We start from the raw sequence: 20084 nt of genomic DNA, 5'->3' as shown, positions 1-20084 counted from the left end.
TCTTCTCCTCCTCTCCCTCCTCTGCCTCCTCCTGTCCAGCAGCTCCTCCCCCCATCTCCTGACTCCTCCCCTCTTCTCCTCCCCCCCTCCCCTCTCTCTCCAGCGGGCCTGGGGGGGCGGAGCCTCCTACTCGGGGCTCCAGGTGTGTCTGGATGTGAGTGGTGGAGTCTCCTCCTCCGGCCTTCCAGTGCAGGAGGCCGCTGATGAAGCCGTTGGGGCGGCTGAGCTCGGCCCAGCGCTCCTCCACCTGCTGCCACTCCTCCCCCGTCTCCTCCACCCTGATTGGCAGCTTGTCGTGCTTGCTGGCCTGTTGGGGGCGGGGCTCCGCCGGCTCCTCCTTGACAACAGCGGCTGCGTCTTTCGTCTCCTCGGCGCTGATGGCGGGTGCAGCGGGAAGGATGAGCTCCTCCATCTCCTCCGCCGGCCTCCTCGCTATCCTCTTATCTTCCTGTGATTGGCTGTTTGACTTGGCCGGTGGCTCCTTGAGCGCCTCCTCCTCCAAGAGAGGGTCTGGGAGGGGTCCCAGCAGGGTCCGCTGACCCTCCGTTCCCACCTCGTACTCCCCTAGGATGCCGAAGATCTGGATGAGGCAGCGACGGTAAAACTCCACGATGAGCTCGAGGAAACCGGGCAGCTGCAGGAGGAGAGAACGAAAACATCTGAGACAAAGCGTCCTCACTGTGATCGACTGTTGACTTTCATAATTAACACAGAAACAATTAAATATTATCACATAGAGAACATATTCAGTTTGATGTTTTGAACAGCGTCTTCAGTTTGCAGTAACTGTGTGTATGTGTGTGTGTGTGTGTGTGTGTGTGTATTCGTCATGACTTATGGGAACATAAACCTGTTTACAGGACATTTTGGGGACTCGCCTTCCTTCTGAGGACAAAAATCAAGTCCTCATAACGTAAATCATTAAATTTCGGGTTAAGACTTGGTCATGCTTTGGTTGTGTGTCGTACCTGCGTGAGGCTGAAGGAGCCCACGGTGCTGTCGTCATACAGCAGGATGTTGATGGTGTCCAGAGCCCAGGTGCTCTCTGCTAATAGGCCAGATTTCAGTGACATCATCAGCCGCCAAGCCTCCGGGGTTCCTGATGGGACGAATTCAGAACTTCAGCTGACAGAAGGCAGTCATTAACATTATCTGACCTGTCATGTATGTTGGTGTGATCATGTATGTTAGTGTGATCATGTATGTTGGTGTGATCATGTATGTTAGTGTGATCATGTATGTTAGTGTGATCATGTATGTTAGTGTGATCATGTATGTTGGTGTGATCATGTATGTTAGTGTGATCATGTATGTTGGTGTGATCATGTATGTTAGTGTGATCATGTATGTTGGTGTGATCATGTATGTTAGTGTGATCATGTATGTTAGTGTGATCATGTATGTTAGTGTGATCGTGTATGTTAGTGTGATCGTGTATGTTAGTGTGATCATGTATGTTGGTGTGATCATGTATGTTAGTGTGATCATGTATGTTAGTGTGATCATGTATGTTGGTGTGATCATGTATGTTAGTGTGATCATGTATGTTGGTGTGATCATGTATGTTGGTGTGATCATGTATGTTGGTGTGATCATGTATGTTGGTGTGATCATGTATGTTAGTGTGATCATGTATGTTGGTGTGATCATGTATGTTGGTGTGATCATGTATGTTGGTGTGATCATGTATGTTGGTGTGATCATGTATGTTAGTGTGATCATGTATGTTGGTGTGATCATGTATGTTGGTGTGATCATGTATGTTGGTGTGATCATGTATGTTAGTGTGATCATGTATGTTGGTGTGATCATGTATGTTAGTGTGATCATGTATGTTAGTGTGATCATGTATGTTGGTGTGATCATGTATGTTGGTGTGATCATGTATGTTAGTGTGATCATGTATGTTGGTGTGATCATGTATGTTGGTGTGATCATGTATGTTGGTGTGATCATGTATGTTGGTGTGATCATGTATGTTAGTGTGATCATGTATGTTGGTGTGATCATGTATGTTGGTGTGATCATGTATGTTAGTGTGATCATGTATGTTGGTGTGATCATGTATGTTAGTGTGATCATGTATGTTGGTGTGATCATGTATGTTGGTGTGATCATGTATGTTGGTGTGATCGTGTATGTTGGTGTGATCGTGTATGTTGTTCTGACCCGTGTCCTTGGCGGTGAGCCGGCGTCGTGGCTTCAGTTTGGGAGGCGTGGCTTCGGTGCAGCCGGGGGGGAAGCTGACGTCTCTGTGGAGGGGGGGCGGGCCCTGACCGGGTGCTGGGCTGGGGGCCGGCTTCTTGATGGAGGGCAGGTAAGGGGCGCTGTTGGGGGACAGAGAGCCCCCCAGGGGCCGGGGGAAAAAGGAGGGGCTGAGAGAGCGGGTCACATGGTTAGGGACGATGGGCGTGGCCTGGAAGGATGAGGGGGGTTGTCTGGAGGGGAGGGGGGGCATGGACGGGGAGGAAGAGGAGGCGGATGAGGAGTGGGGGGGGTACGGTGGCTGGCGCTGCCCTGGGTGACTGGGTGGCCACTGGCTGTCCTGGGGGGCCCTGCCCTCCTGGTCGTCCCCTCGGCCCATGCCGGGGTAGGGGGGCCCCTGGCCCTGCCGGCTGTATGGGAAGCCCATATCTGTCCTGGGGTGCCACATGTTGGCCTGTGGCCCCTCTCCGGGTCCGCTGGACACCGCCGGAGCTCCTGGGCCCATCACGCTGTGCTGCGGGGGCCCCTGGCGATCTCGGTTGTATGGATACGGGTACTGGCCCTGGACCGGCCGCCGCTCAGGGCCCATGTAGCCACCTCCTCCTCCCCCGAAGGGGCCGAACATGTCGGGCTGCTGGGAGGCGAACTGCTGCACGCCGAACGCCTCGCCTTCATGACGCTTAGCGGGCGGATACATCGCCTCCATCGGACGCTTGTAGCCCTGCAGACAAACAGTGAAGATTGTGGCTTCCTTTGTTAATATTGGACATATTTCACCTCGCTACTAGCCAAAGTACGTCCTGATAGGGCGAGACGCAGAGCTACTTTTCTGTGCTGGTGATGTTGGGAAAGCTCATTTTGACTTATAAACATTTAGATTTTATGTTAAATGATTTAGAGAATATAAATAAATATACAATTATAAGTATTATTCTTATATTTTTCAGCTACTGTCTTGTAAAGTCGGTCGTGTCGTACTCACCTGCTGCTGAGAGTACAGGGGCTGATGGGAACCGTAGGCCATGTTGTGAGGAAACTGCTGCCCGAAGCCGTCGTGTCCGTGCCTGAAGAGATGGAGAGATGTCAGAAAAAAACTATATTCAAACTTTATTTATACTCCACAACTCAGAAAACAAAACTAAACAAAGTTGAAAAACACATTTCTTCTCTCCCGGCTCATCTCTTACCTCTGATGGGGGTATCTGTTGGCGGGATACATGCCGACTTCGTTTCCAGAGGGACCCATGCTGTTCTGACCTCCTCCCTCCGGCCCCATCGCATGGTCCGGTCTGTAGGACACAAACGCACACAGGAACTTAAAGAAACAGTTCATAACTTTTAGATATAGATACAGATATAGAGTTTAGAAGTGGGAGGAGTATTCAGGCAACACGACTTCTCATATAAACTCTGCCTGCTTTCCAAATCTCTCAGAGGAAGGAAAATAAAGTTTTGTCTTGAAAAAACTAAGCTTTATGTTACAGAAAGAATTTCTAAAACACGGCGAGTCATTTTCAACTGAGCACTTCTTACATTTATAGTCTTGATTGACATCAGAGTCTACTTTGAACTTTAAGTCCTCAGTGTCAGTATCTCACCTCCGCTCAAAGCCGGGGCCGTAGGGGTACTGGGGCCTGGGGCCCATCCCTGTCAGGGGCCCCGAGGGCGGCCCGCGGGGGTACATGTCCTGCATGGCACCGCTGGGCATCTGGCCAGGACCAAAGGCCTCGCCGGGTCCTGGACCTGAAGAGGGAGAGGGAAGAAGAGATGATTTCATTTGGTACAAATTAAAAATGAGTATTTTCTTTTCTCTTGTCCTTTTTTTCTGATTTTGTTAGTTTATTAGTTTCTGGTACAAACTATCAGTGTTGATTATTAATGTGCGGTGAGTTCTTACTGTTTGTTACCAGCAGTTTGTATTGTTTTGCCTGGAGGACATTATATGTATATGTATTATATGTGAGGATGAAATGATGTGATTCAGGTTGTACTGTGTTGATTCCCCTTTCCCTCCTCGTCTATTTATGTTTAAAAATAATTAAAAAAAAAGTTTTATTAGCATGTTTTCTTATTAATACACTACTTTTATTTTTAATTTGTGACCTTTTTATTTTTAATCTTTTTCGTCTTCACCTGTAAATGTTTTATCTTCTTCTTCTTCTTTAGTCGATGTGTAGTGAATCTATGAGACTTACTACACTCACAAGTGCGTCACCACATTACGATTATGTAATTTTAAAATGCTACTGCGGTCGATCTCTTTGCAGTAAGTTTTAAATGTCTGTTGGCTCATTTTCACAGAAATGCAGTGAAACATCGGCTGCCTGGAAGGAAGAAACTCAATCTAAAACCTGATGTAGAAAACGCTCAGCGGTGATGTAACATTCATGCAATATGAGTTCAACTAAAAACTGAAAAACCTTCTTCAACCCTGATATGAACCTGACAGTAAGACGGTTCAGGCTTTGACCACCAGGGAGCAGCAGAGTTCAGTCATTCCCAGTGACTGAACATTGAAGGAAACTGGAACTGAAACTGGTACTTTACTGGCCAAAGCAGAGAACTGCTGGTTTTCTACTGGCTCCTTTTATATATTTATGGTTGACTCACTACAAGTACTGTTATTTTCAGGATAAGATACACCAGGGATCAGCAATAAAGTTCAACTATGGGCCACTTCTTTCAGGATTTTTCATTTTGGGGCCGTTAACCACCACAGTGGAACCGAGCTTCTATTTTTTGTTTGTTCATTTTTATTTTTCCCCATTTGTAACTGAGGGCTAAAGGAGTAACAGCTTCATTTAACACTAATTGGGCTCATACAGTGAATATATGAACTGGCAAAAAAAAAATGGCATCAACACAACATTCAAAGACTGTCATCTATTTGTCTCTTTATGAGGACAAATCTGTTCAAATAGGCTGAAGTTATGGTATTAAAACAATGTTAGATTCACTCATTAAAACTTCTGGGGGCCAAATATTTTTGATGGAGGGCCGGAATTGGCCTGAGGACCACTATTTGCCAACCACTGTGTTAAGACTATTCAGAAAAGCCATCATTTGACATGTGAGTGGGACTTTACATGTTTTATCACCATTTTAAAAGTGTTAAACACACTTTATATAGAAAAAAAACTGATGAACCACAGAAATAGAGAGAATATTAACAAGACAGCAGCTGAGATTCGTGTTTTATTTTTTGGCCAACTCACTGAATTAATGTTAATAAACTACGGTGAGTACATTTGCAGGTGAAAGACGTTCTTGTAGCCAGTAAAATCAAATCGTCACAGACATAAACTTTAATTTCCTCCAGGTTGTTAAGACAGTATTAATTACGGAATTTATGATTTAAATCACAGCACTTGTGACATGAAAACTGAACTAATTATAAGTGTTTATTCATTTACAGTACTTGTCAACAATTCAACTTCTCCTATGAATACATATTTTATATTATTACAACTGTGTTTTACTGTTTCTCTGTTTATGCAGCAGCAAACACTTCTGAGTGTCCACAGGAGGACAGATTATAGCTTACATTATAGTGTGTTACATACAATTTATTAACTATCTATATACTGATTATTCGTGATAAATAGTTGAGGTGTAAAGTATTAATGATTCTCTTTACTGAACTAATGATTTCCACTCTTCTTCAGGAAAAGAAAACAACGTTCTTCATTTCTTAATAAAGGGTTTCATACGTACACATTTAAAGTTTGTTGTGTAAAATGTTTATAACCTGTGTCCTCACCCTTCCTCTGTCCTCCAAAGGGGTCTTTGTTGGCGTCGTACTGCATCCTCATTGAGGGGTCTGCAGGACCTCCTCCCTGCTGGTAGGGGGTGCCGCCGGGTCCCGGGCCTCGCTTGTTGTGGAAGGCTGGATCGCTTCCTTCAGAGAACGGGTCCTGGACGCTCACTCCTCCCATGTTCCTGAACATCAACCACAGCAGAAACATTCAGACAACATTCAGACAACATTCAGACAACGTGCACAGAACAAAATTAGAGGGTTTTTTTTATGCTGAGAGTTTCACTCCCTCAGGATTTTGAAACCTAATTGCAGAATTTCCAGATACATGAAGGTCACTGTGGACATTGATTTCCATGCCGATATTTTTTCTGCAGTGCTGAAAAATTTGCACTGTAGACTTGGGCTGCAACTAACATTACCAATTAATCTATTGATTATTTTCTGAAGTAACTGATTATCTGTGCGGTCTGTAAAATGTCAGCAAATTGTAAAATGTCCATTATAAGTTCCCAGAGCCCATCGAGACTTTTCAAAATGTCTGGTCCAAAACTAGAGCTGCAACTAGCTATTATTTTCATTATTGATTAATCTGTCAATTATATTCTCGATTAATCGATTAGTTGTTTGGTTCAGAAAATGTCACAAAATGGTGAAAAATATAAACCACTTCCCAACACCCAAGGTGACGTCCACAATTTAAAGATATTCAGTTTTAGTCATAGAAAACTAAAGAATCCAGAAAATATTCACGTTTGAGAAGCTGGAATCAAAGAATTTTTAAAAAATGACTCCAAACGATTAATCGATTACCAAAATAGTTCAGGATTAATTTAATAGTTGGCAACTAATCAATTAATCAACTAATAGTTGCAGCTCTATGACAGGTGTTTTGCCTGTGACATGCAGATTCAGTATTGTAGTGATAAGCTTTCTCTTGGGTTTCTGAAAACAACATCTGTGTGCACAGCAGGGACGCAGAAAACATGCTGCAGTGTTATAAAAGCTTATTTATGGACATATTCATTATTTTGAAATAAGGCAACTTGATGGGAACCATTAAAATTACTGTTTAGAGGTAAACTAATATGTGTCACTCAGCCTCATGTTTCCATTTTATACCCACATTAATTCTTATCCTAAAAATCTGAATAGTTTTGTCCCTCTGGGTGTCTCATCTGTGTTTATTTTAGATGCGGTGTGCCACAAGGCTCGATCATGGGTCCTCTACAGTTTAGTTTATATGTGCTAATTTTAGAGCAAGCATGATATTACTGCCAGTTGTTGATATGCAGATGACATTCATCTTTATATCTCTGTCAAACGAGCTCAAATATATTTACTTTGACTTTTGTATGAACTGTATCTCTGACATCAGACTGCAGAGTTTGTATCTTTTTCAAACTGAACCAAGATATATCAGAAAATTTAGTAATAAGAGAGAAAGGCCAAAGAGATAAAGATATGTGTTCCCGTGCTGTTGAGTGACTCCAGAATGAATCATTCAGATTGACCAGATGAATGTGAGATTTCGGCCTCTCCCTTACCTGTTTCCAGGCTGCGGGCCCATCTGGCTGTGGGGGGTGGAGGCTGGAGTCGGGGGCTTCAGGTCTCCGGGGGCCTCGGTCAGGGAGCTGCTGCTGGACTGAGGGGTGTTGGGGCCCTGCAGGGAGCCCGAATTGGCTGCAGAGACACAGACCAGACAGAAAACCTGCTGAGAACAATGGTTACGTGTCATCATGTAATTTTACGCCGCAGTTATTCAGACATGCCTAAAAATAAGAAATAAGCGGATGCAATATTAAACAACTGAAAGAACTTTTGCAACAGGATGGTTATTTTTTGTGGGGTCCACTTTCTTTCCCCATCCTTCAGGGGACCAACAACTTCCTGGAGACCAGCAGACTAGATCATAACTGCAGCATTATCCTGCTGTACAAAAACAGAAAGCAGTAACTACAGAAAAAGAGGTTATTTATTTATTTTTTTAATCTATATAGCAAAACAAACTCAATAACTAAGATGTTTGATGTTAAATATAAGTTTTTCAATTACACAAAACAAGAAATTACAATTACTGTGTAAATTACCTTTAGCAAAGGCTATCCCGCCAGCTAGCCTTGAAAAATAGGTTCACAATTTTTTTAAGTCTGTCTTAAAACAACAGTCAGGCGCCCATCAAATTCCCTGTTTGTGTTTCCCTGTTGAGCTGCGGTGGAAGTATAGTAACAAAAAGAGGAACTTTGGCACTAAAAAGACTAACGTTGAAAGAAATCTACTTGATTTGACTCATTTGGACGCTGAAGCTTCATATTAGCTCCAGATAAACTTTTAAATACATTTGTTGCACAGAAGGAGGACTGTGGGTTTTGTCCTTCATCACTTCCATTGTAAGTGCATTATGAAGGGATCTTCTAAATGGTCAGTATGAACAAGAGGAATGATTACAGCAAGAAAAACATGTTTCAGTGTTTATTTGGGCTCCTGACTGTTGTTTTAAGACACACTTGAAGAATTGTGAACCGTCCTTTAACTGGCCAGAGTGCGGTCATTGAAGTTTGGTTTCAACATGCATTTATTTTCTCTTCCTCAAAACTACACATTTCTATGTCATTATCATTTTTATATGGTAAGATGTAAAAAAACTGAAAATTATGTTTTTAAATGTGTGTGTAAATTTCATTTGGAATACCGATGGAAATAAGGAACTGTGCTGCATACAAGTCAGACTTAAAATATTGTTAAAATCTTCTCAGATATGATCTCATGACTGATGTTTTTACAGATCGACTCCAACGTGTTTATAGTGTTTTATACTTGTGTGATTGTATCGTTTGTTTAGGATTGTCGGGACAGAGATGTGATACATTTTCTCCACTATGTTCTCCGGTTTCATACACTTTCTGTAATAAAACATCTAAAAGCAGAAATCTTATCATCAGATGGGGGATGCTGGGACAAAATCTTAATAAATGGGGGTCAGCGGTCTAATTTGGATCAGGTTAAGGGGTTCTTGATGTAAACTAAGTTTGAGAGCCGCTACTGTACAGTATGTGTTCAGACAGAGGGAGAGGGAGGGAGGTATCGTGGGAATTTAGGTCAGATTGAGGTCACTGGTGTTTATATTCACACTCTCCTCCCCCGCCTGACAACTCACTCTGCTTCTCAGTTACATAATCAGCGTTGTGTGTGTGTGTGTGTGTGTGTGTGTGTGTGTGTGTGTGTGTGTGTGTGATGAAGGGATTCCTACCGGTGGCAATCTGACATCATTAAAGCCCCTTTTTCACACAGTGAATCTGTAACGCTGCTGGCTTTGTGACATTCAGAGGTGTCTTTTTACATTAATGCTCCTTGAAGCTTTATTAAAACATTACAGGATATTTACAGAAAAAGCCACAGCGCTTCGTGATATTTGTCAAAGGAAACGCTGTCACTGTTGCAATGTATTAATACAAACGAAGAAGAAGAGTTCTCGGTTCTCTCGCAGGCTGCATCACTGACAGGTTTTAAAACTTATTTTGATGTGGAAGCCTTAATTAATGATCATCATGAGCGTGAGCAATGTTCGCCTCCTCTTCTCACAGTAAATGCATTTGTATTTTCTCATCAGTTTCTAGTTTACAGGCTTCTGCTGCCTGTTTTATAACGTCAACGTAATGATTAGACGTTAAATTTGGGATGTTAATGTAAGTCCTGTCTGCTCACATGCAATATGTGTTTTACTGGATATGAATGACAGATGGAAATTGAAAGCAAAGGGGGGGAAGGCAACTGGTTTTCTTCTCATACCTTTGTTTTCCTGCATTGTGACGGTAAAAAAAATTATTTTTACAGATTGCTTTGAATTGAGAAGAAACTCCTTGCTAATGTAAAATTGGCAGCTTTTCCTGGTTTATTTAAGTAAGACATTTATTACAGTTATCTTAATAGTATTTATATAGTAATTGTAGTCTTTATGTTAATGTGACACATTCAGTTCAGATTGTTGAGAACAGGTTACAGGTTCGACCTCATCAGATCGATGTGATGACTTTTAAGGGCTTTTATTCAAACATTAGACGACATGTAAAACTGCCAGAACATTTATAGTCACATTTTCAACCACTAAACACACTTCCCATTTTTGGGGACCAACTGTGTTTTGGTGACTTTATGAGGACCAGTCTTTCCAGTCGTCACACATGCCTGAAAAAAAAAAACATTCAACCCCAGCTGTTGAACATAAATATTATTTCAAATCTAAATGTGAAAGAACTTTTGCACCGTTTTTTTGTCACTTGTGGGGACACGTTCTTGTTTTTAGTACTTGTGGAGACCACATTCATACACTTCTTGTTTTTAGTACTTGTGGCTTCCACCTTAAATATACTTCCAGTTTTTGGTGCCTGTGTGGTACATCTTATTACAATGACTGTTTTTAGTACTTGTGTGGACCATCTTAATACACTTCTTGTTCTTTGTGCTTGTGGAGTCCACCTTCATATGTTTCTTGTTTTTAGTACTTGTTGGGTCCACTGCTGGCTGTCTGACATTCAGAGGTGTCTTTTACATTAATGCTGCTTGCAGCTTTGTTAAGCATGATGAGATATTTACAGAAAGAGCCACAATGCTTGGTGATATTTGTCAGCTGGTCCACTGCTGGAAAACTGTGGAGAGTTAGAAAGTATTAATACCAACGAGGAGGAGTCCACCTCAATACACTTCCAGTTTTTAGTACCTGTAAACAGAAGTAAGAACGTTGTACCAAAACCCCACACAGGGTTCTTGAGAGTCATTTTGTGCAGTTGTTAAGGACTAAAAGAAAACTGGTGATTCCTTACCTGGGGAGGGAGGCTGGACTTTGGTCTGGGGTGATGGACGTTTCTTGGCGTCTCCCGCGGGCCCCAGGCCCTCAGGTGGAGGCTCCTCCCCTCGCTCCACCTTACACTCGTAGGCAAACAGGTACTGGATGTACTGCTTCTTCAGAGAGCTGGCAGAGCTGCTGGACGTCCCCACGTTCAACAGGGACGACAACTCCCTCCACTTCTTGTTCTTATTCACCTGATGAAGAGTGAAAGAACAGATTTATGGACTAAATTCATCCACAAACCCACTGAAAATTAGACAGAGAGGCAACAAAACAGCTGTAGCCTTAGAATTAGTGTAGCAACAAACAATTATTTCCATTATTTTGTATATTAAACATTAGTAAATGGTGAAAAATGCCCACCAAATTTCCCACAACCCAAAGTGAGATATTCAAATTGCAAATTGTTTTCGTTGAGCAACAGTCCACAAATATATAGTTTATAGTGATATAAAACAGAGAGAAGTAGCAATCGTTAGTTAAAGTTCTAGTATTTCATTTTTGTTGACTAAAACTAACAATAATCAAATGACTCAAATGTGGCAAAAACAAATATATATTTTTGTAAATACACTAGATAAGGTCCAAAAGTTTTATTTAAAAAATGAGGGAAAACAGGGAGGAGAGAAGAAGATGAAGGAGAAAGTGAAGGAGGATAAAATGAAAAAGTTTTCCTGATATCTCACCATGGCCAGCCCTCCGATCTCTCTGACAGACAGGTAGAGTCTGCAGAGGTCCAGCGGCTTCTTGCCGACAGCGGGGAGGTTTGGGACGGGCGTCCCCCTCTCCTCCATGAAGGACAGGTAGCGATCCACCCACAGCCGCCGCTCCGGCTCGGAGCCCATCTCATACAGCCGAGTGATCTTCTCGTTGGTCATGGTGGCCACGCTGGGCTTCTGGAGAGACCGAGACACGGAGACCACAGTCAGTTTGAGTTTATCGATCGAAACACAAGAGAGAGAGACGGCACGATACGACCAAAAACCACCCATTATGCCACTTCAAAGGAAGGTTTTCATCATGTCACAGCCAGCGTGGGGAAAAAAAAAACAAAAAAACAGTTTACCAACCAACCAGAGGTTTGACCACACTTATCCCAGCTGAACAGAGTCACACAGAAACCAACAGTCAAGAGCTTGAAACATGGAGGACGACAGTCAGAGAGACTTTCTCATTCAGGTCAGCAACTAAGTAACAATTTTCATTTTCTCGATTCACTGCTTGGTCTATAAAATGTTGAGAAAAATGCCCACATGATGCCTTCAGTTTGCTTCAGCAACAGTCCAAAACCTTAAAATATTCATATATGTGGAAGAAAAACAGGAAATCCTCACATTTAAGGAGCTGGAACCAGAGAATATTTGGCATTTTTGCTTGAAAAACGACTGGAACGATTATAAAAATACATTCACCGAGTACACCTGTGCAACCTAACGCGGTCCAACACAGCAGCTCTGCCATGAATTCTTTTACAAAGCCAAAGAAAATGTCGACGCTTCGTAAAAGTTGAATTTATGGCAGAGCTGTTGTATTGGATTGCATTACATTGTATAACAGCCACTATTACAGTACTTAATTTAATATTGTGATATATACACACACTTTCTTTGGAGCACCTGTTCAATCTAATGCGATCCAACACAACAGCTCTGCCATAAATTCAACTTTTACGAAGTTTATACAGTTTTTGTTGACGCTGTCAGAAAGGTGATAATTCTGCTTTATGATTATTAACAAGGTCGTAGTGGGTGGTGGTGGTGGTGGTGCATTATATTGTTAAGTCCAGTCTCTGCACACCTTATCTGCTGCAGCCGTACTCACGCTTTCACAGCCACTTAACTCTGAAAGTATGATTTGCATTGTGGACAAATTTATAACAAGTAAACTGGAAAGTCACCCTGGAAAAAATCCACAGACTCCTGTACATTTAATTTAAAAAAAAAAAAAACTTACTACAGTGTCTTTATTTTTAAATGTAGGATTTGAAAAATGAGACTCTGTAACCACAATTTAAAAACAGCAGACATGTTGTAAATATTTCCTCTAAATTGTTACCCTTCAGGAAGCAGTTTAAAATATGAAGATTGTGTTTTCTGGACAAAAGAATACTGATAAGAAATGTTGGGCGCACGCAGACCAGGAGCCAATCATCAGCCGCGGACAGAACCAAGCAGAGGCCTTAACATCAATTTTCTCCTGCAAAACAATGATTATATACAACCCACATAAGTGACGGCTTCTTCCTGTTTTGACTCTCGAACGCGACCTTCCCTTCACCAGTCGGAGAGCTCAGAGTAGCTTCGCTGTTGTCATCAAGCTTCAATCTGAGTGACAATGTTTGTCAAGTTGATTTTCTTTGCTGCCAACGTTAATTTAACACAGATGAATGAATGAGACTGACACAAGCTCTGGTGTGTTTGTGCCCAGTGTGAATATTTTCTGGTTTCTTCAGTCTTCTTTGACAGTAAACTGAATATCTTTGGGTTGTGGACTGTTGGTCGGAACAAAACAAGAAATTTTAGGTTGCATCTTGGGCTTTAGGAAACAGTGATCAGTATTTTTCTGACATTTTATACGTCAAACGTCTAACTGAAAAAAAGTAATTGACAGATAAATCAATAAAGGAAATAATCTTTAACATTTCTGAATGTTTTTCTTCTGCACAGACGGGGACCATATCAAACTCCAAGTCTGTCATGAGAAAGTTATTTTGGACATTTACAACCTCAAAAACCTTAAAAGGATGCATTCAGTTTTTCATGTCTGTCTTAAAACAACAGTCAGGAGCCCAAATGAACAGTGAAACATGTTTTTCTTGCTGTAATCATTCCTCCTGTTGAAGCTAATATGAAACTCCAGCATCCAAATGAGTCAAATCAAGTAGATATCTTTCAACGTTACATTCTTTTTAGTGTCAAAGTCCCTCTTTTTGTTTCTATACTTCCACCTGCAGCTCAACAGGGAAACACTGTCCGAGGAAACACAAAGAGGGAATTTGATGCTAAAAAGACTGTAAATGTGTCAGATATCCACTTGATATGACTAACTCAGACTGCTGAAGCCTCATATAAGCTTCACATCAACTTTTAAATGATTGTGTGGACACACTGTGGATTTTGGCCTCCATCACTTACTCTGAAAGCACATTTGAAGGATCTTTTAATGGTCAGTATGAACAGGAGGAATGATTACAGCGAGGAAAACCTCTTTCACTGTTCATATGGACACCTGACTGCTGGTTTAAGACACACCTGGAAAAATTGTGAACCGTCCTTCAAAACCTCAAATACACCATTTACAGTTTTATTCACTTTTCCTGATGCTGATAACCTTTGTTCCTTTCATCTAACAGCAGATTAAAACCTAAAAAAAAGTCTAGTTTTTAAAGATTTCGCTGCCTTTTGATGAGAAAGTCTCACAGTTAACATGTAAACAATCACATGTACAGTAGATGCAAAACATTTACAATCACACAGCAGCTTTTGGACTCTGATATTTACAAAAAAGGAAACAGAAAATAAAGACCAGATGCAAGCACATTGCTGCTTAGTCCGATGAAAACCTTGCATCTCCAAAAAAAATCACATCTTGTAAAATAGAGAATATCAAATTGATCAGATTGAACATCACCTGAAGGGTTTTGAGAGAGATCACTGGCTTCAGGTGCATTAAATAACCAAAACAAACCATGTAAACTAGAACTGAGGCTGCAAACAAAGGAATCTGGAATTACGAGGTTTTCACACAGCAGCAGTAAAACACAGGGCTCTACGGTGACCGAAATTTGGCAAAAACTGTCAAAAAAACGTAGCATAAAAGTCATATTTACACACCGTAGAACCCTGAAAGATACACCAAAAAAAAAAAAAAAAAAAGAAAAATGGATGTTGTGCTTTTGCGGCACTTACGGGGCTGGTCGGTGTCTTGGGCCAGGCAGGGCTGCTAATGCTATCACTGTCCTCCCCGTGACAGGAGGACAGACTAGCTGAGCTGGGGGACATGGGGGAGGGGGTGGGGGGCTGGGACACACACTGAGACCTGTAGCTGTCCTGTGATACAAAACACACACATACACACACACACACACACACACACACACACAGAAATAATCCAGTGGTGAGGGGGAGTAGTCATGGCGACCAGGTAGTAAGAAAAATAATTCTTCTTTTTCAAGTTTTCATGTTTTCGCAGAGCAAACACACAGCTGGACATTCACAGAGCGAACAAGCAGAAGCTCAGGAGAGCGGCGTTAGCGTTTAGCAGCTGGGAGCGCCGTAGGTCAGCTGACAGCCTCGTGACATCACACAGCAGACAGGAAGCAACCACCGGCAAGCAGGTTCACGACGTCTGACTGAGGCTGGTTAACGACGACTTAACAGCTGCTGTTTCTGGTCTGAACATCTTAATAACTCGCTGAAGAACTTTTAATAGCAGTTTACTGTTCAAATAAAATAAAACCGACCACGAGAGATGATTCTGACATGTTTCACAATATTGACATCCTACATACTTAAACTGATGGCGCCGTTTTTGTCTTGTTTTTGCACCATTTTGTCTCCGCACTGTTTTTTTCTTGTATTTGCACTGTTTTGTTTTGTCTTTGCACTATTTTGTCTCGTCGCTGCACTGTTTTGTTGTGTTGTTTCGGCACTTTAGATTACAATGCAAACATATAATCCATTCAGCAGTCATGGCTGCAGGTGTCAAGTCTCAGAAAAAACCTCCTCACACCTTTAAACTTGTTTTAAAAATTATAGATTACAGCAACATTTCTTTTTTTTTTATTTTCACGGTATGTGTTTAATTGTGTGGTGTTATCATATAGATACTTTGAGCAATTAGTTGATCTTAATGTTGGATAAACCTCTTCTTAAATGTAATTGCGTATTTTGGACAATGGACGTCACGCCTTTGTTATAAAAACAGATTAAAAACAATCACTGGCAAACAAACTTCCCCTAATAAGCCTGAAAATGCTTTACTGTTATAAATAATGTTATAATATTAATCTCTGTATTTAACGTCTCAAACTTTAATTTGAAAGCGGACAGACTGTTTAAATAAACCTTAAATTAATTTATTACAGCCTTTAGTCGTTAATATAAGAGCAGAGTGAGGAGCTTAAGCAACATTTAGGACTGTTAATGATCTAAAAAAAACATTTTTAATCCCTTAAAGTGACTGAATTTACATTTCACCTTGATCAGTTTAGAAAACCTTTAACGTATAAAGGCCTCTTTCTTATAATAAATGTGAGACTAAATGAGAGTTATTGCCACAGTTCAAATGAGTGTTTTAAATCCCTTTAGTAGTTCAGAATTAAATTAAAGTCAAAGTGAAACTGTTGTGAAATTGTTGTGAACTTTAACAGCTAGCTGAACTTTTGTACTGCTCACATTTCCTCTTGTTTCACATCTATTCTGACAGCTGACACGAAAAAAAAAAACACACACACACACAAAAAAACACACACACACACCTAACTTATGGAGTATGAAACCATGAGCAAACTGCCTCAGCACAAAACAGAAAGTTGGAGAAATGAGCAGCAACTCGGCGATAAACTACAGACACAAAGCAGCCGGTTCTCATCCAGTGAACTCGAGTCAAAGCAGAGACAAAGTCGAGTCGTTTCGCGTAACCCTGAACGCCACACGGATCTGTGATCAAGGCCGACTCTTCACTATTGGATAATGAGGAGAGGCAAGTCAAAAGAAGGCAGCGAGGAGGAGAAGTCTGCTGAGCTGAGTGTGAACTGAACAAGAAAAACAAGAAACAAGCAGGGGAAGAAGAAGAAAAATCCAAACAGAAAGCAGCGTTGGAGGAACTGAGTCTTTATGGCAGAAACTGGTTATTTTTGGTTTCATGCAACACTTCCAAACCAGCCAAATCCAAACGCAGTAATGACAGGTGTAACGAACACCAGGCTGCTGGAAACACCTTGATCAATACTGTCGACTATAATGAAGAGAATCAACTGGGAAGATACAAAAAAAAAAAAAAAAAAGCACTGGGGAATCATTTTCTTCGTGAAACCTCTCCTGGTGGGAACAATAAAAAGTTCACATGTCAACCTGAGTTACAGTTTTCTTCTACGAGTTGCTTACAAAGTCTGACAGAAGCTGTTTTTGTAATTCTCAGAATCTCTCTTTGAGTCTTGTTTACGGTCATGCCGACGTCTCTTTCTGCCATTAACCTGCTGGCTTCCCTCGTCACAGAAAGTGTGGGCTGGGTGCGAACTACGGGGGATGGAGGGTGAGCTTGGCTCCTCTTTATAAGACATGAACCCCCCTGAAAACAAGATCTGTGGAGTTTTGGGGGGGTCTCTCTATTTTTGCCTTGAATTTCTATTTTTCCTGTATCTTCATCATCATGGATCAAATGTGTAAAATTAGGCTATTGTTAATGTATGATTCATGCATGAGGGTGATTCATCACTAATTCACTTTAATAAAGATACCGCCATGCACGCTATTCTTGCCATCACCATTGAAGTGTGGCGTTCATGTGTTAATTTATTAACGATGCACACAATGCATTTATTAACGATGAATTCATTCAGATTTCAGTCATGTGGGTCAAACACCTACAAGGCAAAGTGCAGGGGTCCGATGCATTGTCAGTCGGACCGCATGTAAAGGTGGTGCTCTTGGCAACCACAAAGGTCGGAGTGAAGTTGGGTTATCACTCTATCTTTGGACATATAAGTTGTGATTTGATAACCACCTGATGCTAAGACAGATCAGGTGATGGGGGAGGCTGCAGGACAGACCTGAGTTTAACTGAGGCCCTTGTCCATGAGGTCTTTAACTACCTCCCCTGGGGAAGGCCTTGCTTGAATCCTCCGTTGTGGACGCATCTGCTTTGAATTGTCACCAGAGGTCCATTAGTGCCAAAAACAAATGCTGATTGACACCAATGTAGAGGAGGATGTCAAAGGAGGCTTCTGCATTTACAGAAAGAAAAATGCAGGTGTGAGAGGAGTTCTAGGAGGCCATGGAGAGGGACTTTTGGTTGGAAAGAGGTTCTGACAACGCTACGATAGATGCCTACCTTGGATCTTGCCCAAGTGATCTTTAGGCAGATAACTGCTGACCTCCACACTCCTGAAAATGTCCTGAATCTGATTGATGTGCCGTCTGTGCAGGAGGTACATTTTGCGCCAAAGTTGGGTGAGATTCACCCTCAGAAACTGAATTCTCTGGATATTGTTGGGCTCTCTTGACACACCTCTTCCATGTTGCATGGAGGTAAGGGACAGTGCTTATACACTGGCAGATGGGGTTGATGGTTCCCATCCATCCATTTTCTATTCCTGCTTATCCTGTGCAGGATTGCAGGGGTCTGGAACCTATCCCAGCTCACACTGGGCAAGCTTAGTGTTTCCCATTAAAAAAAAAAAAAAAAAGTACAGGAGGATCTGGTCCAACCGTTGGGGTATACCACTGCACAGGGAAAGCCATGGTGCCACAAAAGAGGCTCCAGTCGATTGGTAAACTTCAGATTCGGGAGGAGAAATGCAGACTTTGTCTTAGGAAATGGACCAGCTCTTAAATCCTGTAAGGATACTGAAGGAGTCATGGGAGATTGCACATTTAGTCTACATGAATTTTGTGAACTTGAATAAGGCTTGTGAAAATTTCCCCCCCAGTGTCTTAAGGGAGTACCTGTGGGTTGACTCCATAGACCTGTGACCTCCAGCGTGGTCCAGCGTGATTGACAGCATTTAAAGCAGCTGGGATGTGGATCAGAACCTTTAAGTCTAAGACTTAAGATTGCCCCATTCAGGTTGGGAACAAGGAGGACACCCTAGTTCGACGTGGCAGATCCAGAATATACGGGTGGGACTAAATGTCCCATCAGGCCAGGAAACAAGAAGATCCTCCAAGAAGAGGTCAAGGAAGTGGCTGGATTTCTGCTCTTAAGTTGCTGTGACTGTGTTGCACGTTGATTGATAGATTCTGATTCGATTCCTCACAAGAATACAAAAATATTTCTACATGATCATCTGAAATGTCAAATCAAATTGTGGGGAAAATACTGAGCTGTTTTTGGCATGAAAATGGTCAAAGTCAAAACCAAAAAAATCTCCCAAAAACTTGTCTCAGTGCTGTTAAGATGCATTCTTGCATTCGCCTCAGCACACATGCATCCGTTAGAGCATGCTAGAAGAGCAAAAATCTGCACAGTGAGAGCGAACAGCCGCTGCGATAGGTTAAAAAAAAAAAAAAAAAGCCAAAGGACGCACCTTGGGTTTGGGTGGTTCAGTGGCAGGACCGACGCCCTCTTTGCTGAGCTCCATCCTCTGCTTGGCATCTGGATGAGCGCCCATCCCGTCCGCTGGCATCATCATGGGGCCTGAAAGATAAATTATGAGTTTGTTTATGAAAGGGGAACATCTATCAAATCATTTTGACAGGCAGTGGGCTCTACAATCTTACCTGAGGACGGGGCATTGTAGGGGTGTCCCTGTGGCGTCATCCTCCCAGAGTTGCTGCCTGGTTGCTGGCTGAAGGGACCTCCAGGACCTCCTGGACCTCCTGGGCCTCCGGGGCCCATCCCTCCCATTGGTGCCATGCCTGGGAAGCTGCCCTGCCTGAACACCACAGAAGAAAAAGGAGGTTTAATTATCAAATTGACGAGGCGGAGGCTCGCATGCAGAAGGTTACGCTGTGGAAGAAGATGAGGAATAAAGCGTCCGTCTCCGGGACTCCGTGCAGTTAGAGGAGACAAAAGGTGCTGCTGGATGACGGCCGAGAAACAAAGAGAGAGAAAAAGAAAGAACTGAAGAGTTTATTTGATCTGTTATGGTCGTCTCAGGTTGCCAGCTGAGTGATGCTTACATTTTATGATTTAGCTGCATCATTTTGTTTTTGTGATCAGCCGTTGATCAGTTCAGCTTAATTTCATTCCCATATCTCAACAGAAATTATGCATTTTCAATAAGACTCATGGAAAATGTCACGTAGGCAGAATTTTGTTATGAAACTTGACGTGAGGTTTATCTATTGTCACTGGTTCTGCTTTCGTTTTCACTGTTCTCTATCCGCTCTGGTGACGTCTTTGGGACTTCCTGGAGCTAAAGTTGATCTCTGATACTACAGTAAATCCAAGTTCAGGTACTTTCAAGGGAAGTGCAGTGCTGTCAACTGTGACTGGTCCAGCAGATGTAACGTCACAATATCACAACAAAGGGCAAAGGAGGTTCATTCGGCCTTCCTTTTCCATTGTATTTTACAAACCATACCAATAGCTGCCAAGCTTCGGGACAGACGT

At 42.2% G+C, this 20084-nt stretch overlaps 1 protein-coding gene across 1 annotated transcript in view; it reads right to left on the bottom strand.

Annotated features, from left to right (window-relative positions):
• Positions 1 to 20084, bottom strand: part of arid1b (AT rich interactive domain 1B (SWI1-like)) — a 57431-nt gene that overhangs the window by 2737 nt on the left and 34610 nt on the right. Inside the window, exons 10-22 of the mRNA XM_044376586.1 lie at positions 19250 to 19404; positions 19057 to 19166; positions 14717 to 14857; positions 11495 to 11704; positions 10783 to 11002; positions 7510 to 7645; positions 5966 to 6144; positions 3804 to 3948; positions 3393 to 3494; positions 3188 to 3269; positions 2170 to 2926; positions 969 to 1099; positions 42 to 634 (exon numbers count right to left, since the gene is read on the bottom strand). Coding sequence (XP_044232521.1) covers positions 42 to 634; positions 969 to 1099; positions 2170 to 2926; positions 3188 to 3269; positions 3393 to 3494; positions 3804 to 3948; positions 5966 to 6144; positions 7510 to 7645; positions 10783 to 11002; positions 11495 to 11704; positions 14717 to 14857; positions 19057 to 19166; positions 19250 to 19404 — 2961 coding nt within the window. The remainder of the gene's footprint in view (positions 1 to 41; positions 635 to 968; positions 1100 to 2169; positions 2927 to 3187; positions 3270 to 3392; positions 3495 to 3803; positions 3949 to 5965; positions 6145 to 7509; positions 7646 to 10782; positions 11003 to 11494; positions 11705 to 14716; positions 14858 to 19056; positions 19167 to 19249; positions 19405 to 20084) is intronic.

Source organism: Thunnus albacares, chromosome 16 (genome assembly GCF_914725855.1).
Source record: "Thunnus albacares chromosome 16, fThuAlb1.1, whole genome shotgun sequence".
Taxonomy (NCBI): Eukaryota; Metazoa; Chordata; class Actinopteri; order Scombriformes; family Scombridae; genus Thunnus; species Thunnus albacares.
The sequence above is the reverse complement of the archived record's forward strand: the minus strand, read 5'-3'. Positions and strand labels throughout refer to the sequence as shown.